This window comes from Hermetia illucens, chromosome 3 (assembly GCF_905115235.1).
Source record: "Hermetia illucens chromosome 3, iHerIll2.2.curated.20191125, whole genome shotgun sequence".
Taxonomy (NCBI): domain Eukaryota; kingdom Metazoa; phylum Arthropoda; class Insecta; order Diptera; family Stratiomyidae; genus Hermetia; species Hermetia illucens.
In genome coordinates, this window is record NC_051851.1 from 117544026 (window position 1) to 117553342 (window position 9317).

The 9317-nt window shown below is 45.5% G+C and overlaps 2 protein-coding genes across 2 annotated transcripts; one reads left to right on the plus strand and one right to left on the minus strand.

The window, feature by feature from the left end:
• Positions 1-6327: 6327 nt before the first annotated feature.
• Positions 6328-7718, plus strand: LOC119651008 (methionine aminopeptidase 1D, mitochondrial). The gene is made up of 4 exons (XM_038054296.1): positions 6328-6535; positions 6646-6868; positions 6933-7386; positions 7437-7718. The coding sequence occupies exons 1-4, from the start codon at positions 6459-6461 to the stop codon at positions 7631-7633; spliced, it is 951 nt and encodes a 316-aa protein (XP_037910224.1). The 5' UTR covers positions 6328-6458; the 3' UTR covers positions 7634-7718.
• Positions 7667-8642, minus strand: LOC119651009 (cilia- and flagella-associated protein 20-like). The gene is made up of 2 exons (XM_038054297.1): positions 8226-8642; positions 7667-8137 (listed from the first exon to the last, which is right to left on the minus strand). Exons 1-2 carry the CDS (start codon positions 8499-8501, stop codon positions 7805-7807), a joined length of 609 nt encoding a protein of 202 aa, XP_037910225.1. The 5' UTR covers positions 8502-8642; the 3' UTR covers positions 7667-7804.
• Positions 8643-9317: the final 675 nt, after the last annotated feature.

Here is a 9317-nt window from a genome sequence, read left to right on the forward strand (position 1 = left end):
ATCTTTTCCTCAAGTTCCTTTAGGTTTGCACTTGCTTTTTGGAAGATGGATTTTAAGCCATGGACGCAGATTGACCCATATTACTTTTGCTGTTATCCTATCCACGAATTTAAGTGGCGTCATGGATATAAGAAACAAATATTCACTGGTGCTTGGCAAACTGCCACCATTCTGGCAGGCCAACCTGGACCTGTGTTTTTTTCAGGTAGAATCTCAGTTATAGGTGCATCGTATAAGCAACTATGCCACACGCTACAACCAGGTGATTTCTACCTTGGACTTCGGCACTATCTCGGACCTATTGGATATAACTTTGAAAACGGTTATCGTAAGGCGCTTCGCGGAGTTACCGGATACGCAGCTGCACAAACTGCTTACGGATGCCAACCATGTGACGCAGAAGCCCAGAGTTTTTCGTACTTTGACCGGCACGCGCAGCAGATAGGCCGAGTACTACCGCTCATTGAAAACCAAACGCTGGAGGTATTCGCCGGAATTGCTGATGACGCACACGACACGGGTCTTTTTATTATGGCCACCTCAGATCAGCAAGCGTACCTGGCACGCCAATTATTACAAAGGCCGGCTCTACAAACCTTGGTCTGAATCCAAGGACGGGCTATTGTTGGTATCATACCAAGTTCGGTACCCTGGCTCGACGCTGCAGGCAGCCGTGTTTTTTTGTTTCGGCTCAAATCACTGCTACCGGCACGTCGGGAAGCCGCCAGCGTTGTAATCGGCAACCACGCGTTAGATCGCATCACCGCAATCCGTTTTCTGGTGGGATCCAGGCCTCTTGCGCCGGTTTTCGCACAGCCTCGACGCCTTGCAGGAGAACGCATTCAACTCTTTTCGAGTCAATGAGCACCTGGTGCCCAAGGCTGGTGGCAAGTGGCATGCTGCGGGTTATTACCAAAAACTAAATTGGATCCCCTGCTCCAGGGGACTAGTTGGTCGGTATCCTAGCCTTCTACCAGATTCCCAATCACCACGCCTTCCGGCATATTTAAGTTCGTAGGCATGCCAATGCGGCTAAAGAATGCAGCACACACAACAGACTTTGAACCACCTATTCAGAAAGCTGGGTTTCGACCGCAGTTATCAAAACGACATCCTAATTTCCTCTTACAATCAGGAAGAAGATCAGCGTCACCTCGAGGAATTTTTTTCGCTCCTACAGGCAGCCAAGCTCCAAGTCAACTCAGCCAGTCTGAAGGCCAGTATTCACTGGCTGGCATATCAGCAAGAATGTTTAGCTGAGCGCGCCGACACATCGAACATTGCTATCAGTGCGACCTTGGACCAACAGCTAGCAGACGGTACATGGGCTCCATCAGGCTTCTTCTCAAGGGAACTGTCGCGAACATCACACCGTTTTCCCTGCAGCCAAGTACTTTCAAAAGATGCTGGAGGGCAGGTCGTGATACACACCAACCATCGCCCGGTTAATTTCGCGCTGACGCAGCGCTCCGACAGGGCCTCACTACATGAGGTCAAGCAACTTCACTTCATCGGCCAATTTGATACCCGCTTCGAGTGCACGTCTGGCAATCAAAACGATCTGGCAGGCGGTGTGTCTCACTGGGAGATGGTCTCAATGCTTGCTACACTCAATTGTCGTACTATCAGCGAGGCGCAGGTGAAAGACGAACAACTGCCGCACCTCATCGTCACCCCTAGTCTTAAGTTTTACCGCCTCGAGTTGGACGCCCATGTGACCTACTACACGAAGTTGAACGGGACGATCAAGCCGTACTTACCGGTTTCACTTCGCCGTCAGGCTTTTGACACCGTTCACCAACTGGCACACCCAAGCATCTTGGTCTTCGCATGTGTGCCATGCCAGCTCTCAAAGGTGGACCGCCACAACAGAGCAATTTTCGGTAATTTCGAAACTCCTGACGCTCGCTTCGATCACATATACGTGGATGTAATCAACCTTCCTCTTTGCAAAGGCTATGAAAATTGAATTACTATTATTGATGGATATACAGGTTGGTCGCAAGCAGTTCCACTCATAGATACACCGGCTCCCCCGCTGATCAAGGTTGTCAATTTGAAGCTGACTTGCTCGTCTAACTCAACCGCCTCGTAGGAGCGAAACATGTCCATCCCCAGGCCAACTTAATGGTGGAATGGATGAATCGCACCCTTAAGGCCGCGTTAAAGTGGTCGTCGGAGATTCCATAGCTCCGATCAGTCCTCCTTGAGCTACGCAATGATATGCAAGCCTTTCCGGCTGAAATCGCTTCTCAGGATAAACCAGCCACCAGCCCCATGGACTTCATCATCAACTTGCGAATTCTCTTTAGAACTATTCGCCCAATGCCAAAGTCTAGGTGTCAAGACCAACATTCTTTCATCTTTCATGATTTGGTCACGTGCGAATACGTTTTCCCCCGCATCGTTGCCATCAGAAAGCGGCTAGGGTTGCCATATACCGGCCCGCATTGAGTCATAAGTCGCCAGAATGTCCCCTGCAAGCGCTAACGAGATCTCAGCCACTGGAGACCCAGTCACCTCATCAGTTGCAACCTCTGTCTACTAACCTATAGCCTCCGAATCTATATTTACCTCCATCGGCATTTCCACAACACGATCACAGCATTGGAGCCCCTAAAAGGAGAGTCACATTTTCACTCCCTTCGCCAGACGCGAAGGGCATTGGGGAGGGAATAGCTGTGGAATTGTCAACGCCCCCGCCGCCAACCCAACGCGTTCTGCGCGAGCAGGCATTGGTTCCGCGCGAGATTTTCACTTGTAAGCCTATTCAATCGTAGCGGTCCTACGAGTCAGACGAGAATCCTTTTACTGTACTTGCGACGTATTTTTTTATCATCGACTGCAGACGGAGAAGGAAGAAGGTGAGTCTCCCGCGCCTAAAAACGGGACGGTAGCTTTCCTATTCAGCCAAAAAATGAAACCTGCTGCTATCAGCTTTGCGAAAATAAGAGAAAGACTATGCACCCTGCGTTTGTGAAACAAATTTAAAAATATAAGCCACAAATATACGCGGGCCCATCCACACGGGACCACTTTCAACGAAATTGATCACGTGTTAATTAAATGCCGTCACCTCACAACTTTGATGAATGTCACAGCATATAAGGAGGCCGATATAGACTCGGATCACTATCTTGTTGGCATACTGCTGCTACAAACATACTTGGCACCAGCCGCAAGAAAACTCGGAACGACTGGTCCGACAATGAATGTAAGTTAGCAACGGAAAGGCAAAATGCTACATACCGAGTAATGTTGCATTCTTAAAGAACGCTGGCACGCGCAGAAACTTATCACGAACTCCGACGAGCGGAGAAGCGACTTGACAGACGAAAAAAGGAAGCCTGCGAGAACCAACAGGTATGTGAATTCGAAAAGTACAGGAAGCAACCGTACAAGGCACGAAAGTTTTACCAACAAATCAGCAGGATAAAGCCTTATATACCTCAATGCTCATCCTGCCGAAACAAAGAGGGAAATCTGATTTCCAACAGAATGGGCATATGGCATTATAACATACATAAAAAGGGGGATATCACGCGGTGCAGCAATTAAACAGGTGTATATACCTATAAGATATTCTCCGCTATCTTGCTAGGCCGGATAGCCCCATACGCTCAGAACATCATTGGCCCATACCAAAGAAGCTTCCTCCAGGCAAATCAGCAATAGATCAGATTTTCTCTCTGCGGCAAGCGATGGAAAAACTGTTGGAATATATCCATTAGTTGCATCATTTTTTTATCGACTTTAAACCCGCCTATGACAGCATAGCTAGGGTAAAAATATACACGGTCATGGGAGAATTCGGCATCCCGGCGAAATTGATAAAACTGACTAGGCTGACCCTGACTAATGTGCGAGACCAGCAGGATCACTCTCGAGACCATTCAACGTCAACAACGGTCTAAGGCAGGGGGATGCCCTATCATGCATCCTCTTTAACCTTGCTGTGGAAAAAGTGATTCGCTGGAGGCCTCTTTCTCGTTAAATCCACCCAACTACTGGCCTACGCTGAAGATATTGACATTATGGGAAGAAAAACCCGAGATGTACAATCTAGCTTCGTCCAGATCGAGAAGGGGGCGCGAGATCTCGGGCTGCACATTAATGAAGGCAAGACAAAGTACATAGTGGCAACATCCGTGCCAAAGAATAAAGAACAAACTACATCGTATCGCACTGGTAAAACGAAAACAATTAAGAGACTACAACTTTGAGACCGTTAAGAATTTCTCCTATGGTATCTAGGGTCGAAAATCACAACCGAGCGATACCACGACCTTCTGTTGTGGATAAAATCCGGCTCAACAGGTTGCAGTGAGCAGTTCACCAAATCCTTATGGATGAGATGATTCAGCCCAGAAAGTCTATAAGGGCAATATCTATGGAAGAAAACGAAGACGAGACAGACCCTGCCTGAGATGAGGCGATGGCATAGGTCAGGACGCCAGACAGCTTTTAAGGATATTGTGGTCCTCGGCGAAAAACCCGGGTGACTGGAGATCCTTATTAAGGTAGGCGTAGATCGGATACCGGTTATTGCGCCGTTGATGATGATGATGATAAGTAGCGTTTATTTAGAAAAAGAATGATTCCTTAAGATTGGCCACTGTTGCCGACTTAATAAAACACGTAATCAATCGCACATTCCAATTTAACAATTATCTAAGTTAAGTTATTAATCCTAAGTAGCAAACAAGTCGGAACGGCTGCTCGAAGCTCGACTCTTCAGGTGAAAGGTTTTGTGATCATCTTATGTGAGAAACTCTCTACGCACGTTTTCCATTTGTACGCAATATTTTTCTAAACTCTAAGATACACATATGTGCGTACATAGCAACGACATAAATACTGTATTATATACTATTACCGCCTTGATTAATTGATCTAACGCATCTTCACGCATTTCAGCTTTACTCCGTGCCCAAAATGGTAACCAGGTACACACATGTCTATTATATTGATTACTACCCCCACATGTCTCCCTCGAGTAATTGACACTGATATGCAAATAACAAAAAAACCAAAAAAAGAAAACTAAAACGACCCCATGGACCCTGGCGGCGATATAATTTCACTTTATATGACGATGACATCATAAACATCTTAGAGTGCAATAAATTTACCTGAAATGCGAAAATTTGACACTCTATGACTTCGTTGATAATAGTTGGATTGCCTTCAAACTTTTCAGAATTATGTCCTATATTATCGCCCATCTTGCTATCAAATTTTGTATTTCTGGGATGAACTTAAGGGGGGTTCTCTGGTAAATCTCTAAAACATGGTCATATACTATTACCACTTTATTTGTGGATATATCGGAACGGGATGTATTTTGAGGCCTAGATTTCATGTGATTTTTTCAGATATTTTGGTTTGATAGGTTCTGCGATCGGAACCTGTTTCACTTTTTGGGCCATACATTTAGAGCCCTATCTCCCCTATCTCTTACCCAATATCAGAAATAAACCCAATTTCGGAAAGTACTATGCAAATCCTTCCATTTTATACCCCACATGACCATATTCTGCGAAAAAAATGTACACCCCCTTTTTGCATATGTGGAGAGCCCTCTTTAAACTTAACCAACAAAATGACGCCACCGCATATAGAGGGCCTACATGTTCTCATCAAATTTCGTGACAATCGGTTCAGCCGTTTCCGAGTCCCTCGGGTGTGACAGACAGACATTGAGTCGATTTTAATAAGGTTTTATTTTACACAACTTTAAAAACGGACGGTTAATTGTGCGGCGCACTAATTCAGGTTTTAAAAGAGAATAACGATTATCATTTACAAATTACGAGATGTACACTCTTGAAAAAACACTAATTTTTAGTCCAGATAGGAAATATGAAGTTGAAGGAAGGATAATTAAGCACTAAAGGGATGTAAAGGAAAATAAATAGAAGGTAAAGTAAAAATGCCGTGAACAAGCAAATGGATCTTCTCGTCACAGAAGAAAGCATACGAAACGACGCGCACCCTGCGAAACCATGGCTGCTACAAAGCCTTATTTCTATTTCGCTTTATCCGGTTTAACCTTATGGTCATTTACAATCGTTCACCAACACTGCTTCAAAAACTGGCGGCACTTTCGGGTTGAGTATTTGCTTATTCACCACACTTGGTGTATTGAGTGTCATTACAAGGGGATTCCCCAATATCATTCCATCTTTAATTCCAAAATCCTATAATATTAACAGCCCAAAAATATCTAAGCTCGAAATGTTAGCCCCTCAAGCACTGATAAGAAGGCAACTCTGCACTAAATTCAGGAAACGGGATTATTTACAAAACCTGCGTTTTCGGCTTTCGACGTCATATTCCAGCTGTGCAACTGTCAAATCTCGCAAAATGTCAAAATATTGACGGGTTTCTTAGGGAATTGTGGAGGAATCTAGTTTCGTTGTTTGACATACTTTTATTTTGAGGACACTTTAGTCATAATGACATTTCTCGTGAGAAACTTCAAGCAGATCATAGGGACGCCACATCGGAAACTTTTCAACATTTTTACGAAGAAGTGAGTGCTCAACCATGTTTTTGGTTATGTTTACGGAACTGTCGGTTTGCACCAATTGCCATTATCTCTAATCAAACTTTCTTTGCAACATCGTTTCTGGGAATATGCAGGCCGAATGTTAAGGATCCTCACTTTGTCCGGGTGGGGAAAATCTCCCCTGAACGTCCAGTTCCCGAAAATATCCCCAAGCCAGATTACTACTTCGGAGATGGCACGTTGGCGATGGACACAACCGGCTACCCGGAAATCAAAAATCCTGACCAGATCCGACACATGCGGGATGCTTGCAGGACCGCCGCCAATGTGCTAAAGGCCTGCCATGAGATTGTTCAGGTAATTCACTTTTACGTTTGACCCGACCTAGTTGAGCCGGATTATTGCGCATTTTTCATTTAAGGAAGGAATCACTACCGACGATATCGACGCCTTCGTGCACGACAAGGTAATCAAGGCCGGCGCCTACCCTTCTCCACTACGTTACGCGGGCTTCCCCAAGTCCGTATGCACGTCAGTGAACAACGTCGCCTGCCATGGAATCCCTGACGACCGCAAGCTCATAAGCGGCGACATCGTCAACATTGACGTGACGGTTTTCTTCAACGGCTACCACGGCGACTGCTCCAAAACCTTCCTCGTGGGCGACGTAGATGCCAAAGGAAGATTCCTAGTCGAATCCACCGAGGAATGTGTCTACAAAGCCATCGAGCTGTGCCGTCCCGGGCAACCGTTCAAGGCGATTGGCCAATTTATCGAGCGCTTTGCGCACGAACGGAAACTCGAACCGATTCCAGCATATATTGGTCACGGGATTGGCAGCTACTTCCACGGCCCCCCGGAGATCTACCATTTTGGTAAGTTTGGAGCACTTAGCAAACTCGCAGTCAATGAAATTTGCTTCCAGATAACGATTTGCCCGGAAAGATGGAGCCGAACATCACCTTCACAATTGAACCAATCCTGAGTCTCGGTGGACCGGAAATCGATATAGAGGATGACGGTTGGACGTCGATGACTGTCGACGGCGCCCTCACCGCACAATTCGAGCACACAATACTCATCACAGAAAACGGATCCGAAATCCTCACTGTACCCGACTAGCGCCTGCTGCCCCGCCTCGTCAAAAACCGTTCGTTTAATTATCGCAGATTTATTTAAATAAAAATTTTCTATGTCTAACTTACAAGATCTCGACTTCAGTCACCTAAAGCTACTCTGCCGGGTGAGAATACCATAATCGAACGACTTAGCTCCGATCCCTCCTATCCACCCTCAGGTCGTCACTCCGCACGCTAGCGCTGTCTTCGACGGGTGCTTTTGAATTGGCAGGAAAAGCTTGAACTCTGGCGGCAGTTCGTCCTCGGAGTACAGTCGATCCGAGAAGTAGACGCGGCGTATTCTGCAGTTGGCGTGGATCTGCACCCGCAGCGTCTCCACGTAGTTCGTTCCGTATGCCCGTCGGGTGAAGTCTGCCAGGTTGAACTGGATCTGGTTCCATCCTTCCTCCAGCCGCATGGGCATTGTGCATATGAAGGGCTTAACCCGTGTCGTCGACTGATAATTGCTTGCCCGGAAGCGGCGGCGGACGTTTTTGTCGTCGAGAATCTGCAAAGACAAGTTGGAAATAGCAGGTGATGACCCAAAACTAACCATCGAAGCGGAGTAGGCGACCTGAAAGCCCACAGTTGCTTACCTGAACTTCGAAAGTGAAATACTTGTTCAAATTTTTGATGATCATGACTAAATACGGTAACTTTATGCCGAGGGTGTTCTTCGGGTCAGCCGGGCACGTTATGTACGTGGTGCTGACATTCGTGCTCACAATTTCTAGGACCAAGCTCTGGATGTCGTTGTCCGTGATCCGCTTGATGTGTCCATTGCGAACTCGCTTGTCGAATATCTGAAGCGGTTTGCTGCCGATACTGTAGAGAATCGACAGGAAACCGGACTGGAATGTATTCTTGAACATATTCTACATCCAATGACGTACTTCACTAATTTCTTGACGGGGATAATTTGATAAAATTGTAAAACTAGTTCGGTAAAACGAGGAGCAAGTTTCAAAACAGCACCGGCATCAGGTAACAATTTGACGGATGTTTTGTTTTGACAGCGGGTGTCATCGAGTGGTGAATGTGTATCATTGGCTGCGTTCGTATTCTTCCATGAACTCATTATCAAGTACATGAACCGGAAACTTAGTAATGGAACGTTTTAACTTTTCGAAATCATAATAATTTGTTTTGTATTTTTTGCAAATTCACCCTGCCACACCAGCACCATTGTCTTTCGACGTCCAAATTGTGTTCTTTAAGTCCTTTTCTGGTTGCTGGAACGCTGCGTACAATCTCTTTCTCAGTTTGGAGAGTGAGTGTTGAGTGGCTCGAATCCACCTTTCTTCCTAGGAGTTAATTCAGAGAAGCTAAGATATTTTTAAACAAAACGTTATTAATCAATTAATTCCCAGAAGGTTTAAGCGTATTTCAACCCAATAAAATTTGTGTGAAAGAAAACCTTATTAAAATCGATTTAAAGTCTGTCTGTCTGTCACACCCGATTTACTCAGAAACGGCTCAACCAATTGCCACGAAATTGTGTGGCCTGTGAACATATGGTAAGTGGCGCCATTTTGTGTTGAGTTTGAAGGGCGGTTCCCATTCATGCGAAAGGGGATGTAGGTTTTTTTTTTATCGCAAAATATGATCATGTAGGATATCAAATGAAAGGATTAATACTAATGGAAACTGATCTTCTTTCTGATATTGGCCGAACCATAGCGTAATAA

Excerpts from the sequence above, each read along its gene's own strand:
- LOC119651008 (XM_038054296.1), top strand. The coding sequence starts at position 6,459 with ATGACATTTCTCGTGAGAAACTTCAAGCAGATCATAGGGACGCCACAT. Across the intron at positions 6,536-6,645 it reads TTCAACATTTTTACGAAGAA|GCCGAATGTTAAGGATCCTC; the intron begins GTGAGTGCTCAA and ends GGGAATATGCAG. Across the intron at positions 6,869-6,932 it reads CCTGCCATGAGATTGTTCAG|GAAGGAATCACTACCGACGA; the intron begins GTAATTCACTTT and ends TTTTCATTTAAG.
- LOC119651009 (XM_038054297.1), bottom strand. The coding sequence starts at position 8,501 with ATGTTCAAGAATACATTCCAGTCCGGTTTCCTGTCGATTCTCTACAGT. Across the intron at positions 8,138-8,225 it reads ATTTCACTTTCGAAGTTCAG|ATTCTCGACGACAAAAACGT; the intron begins GTAAGCAACTGT and ends TTGTCTTTGCAG.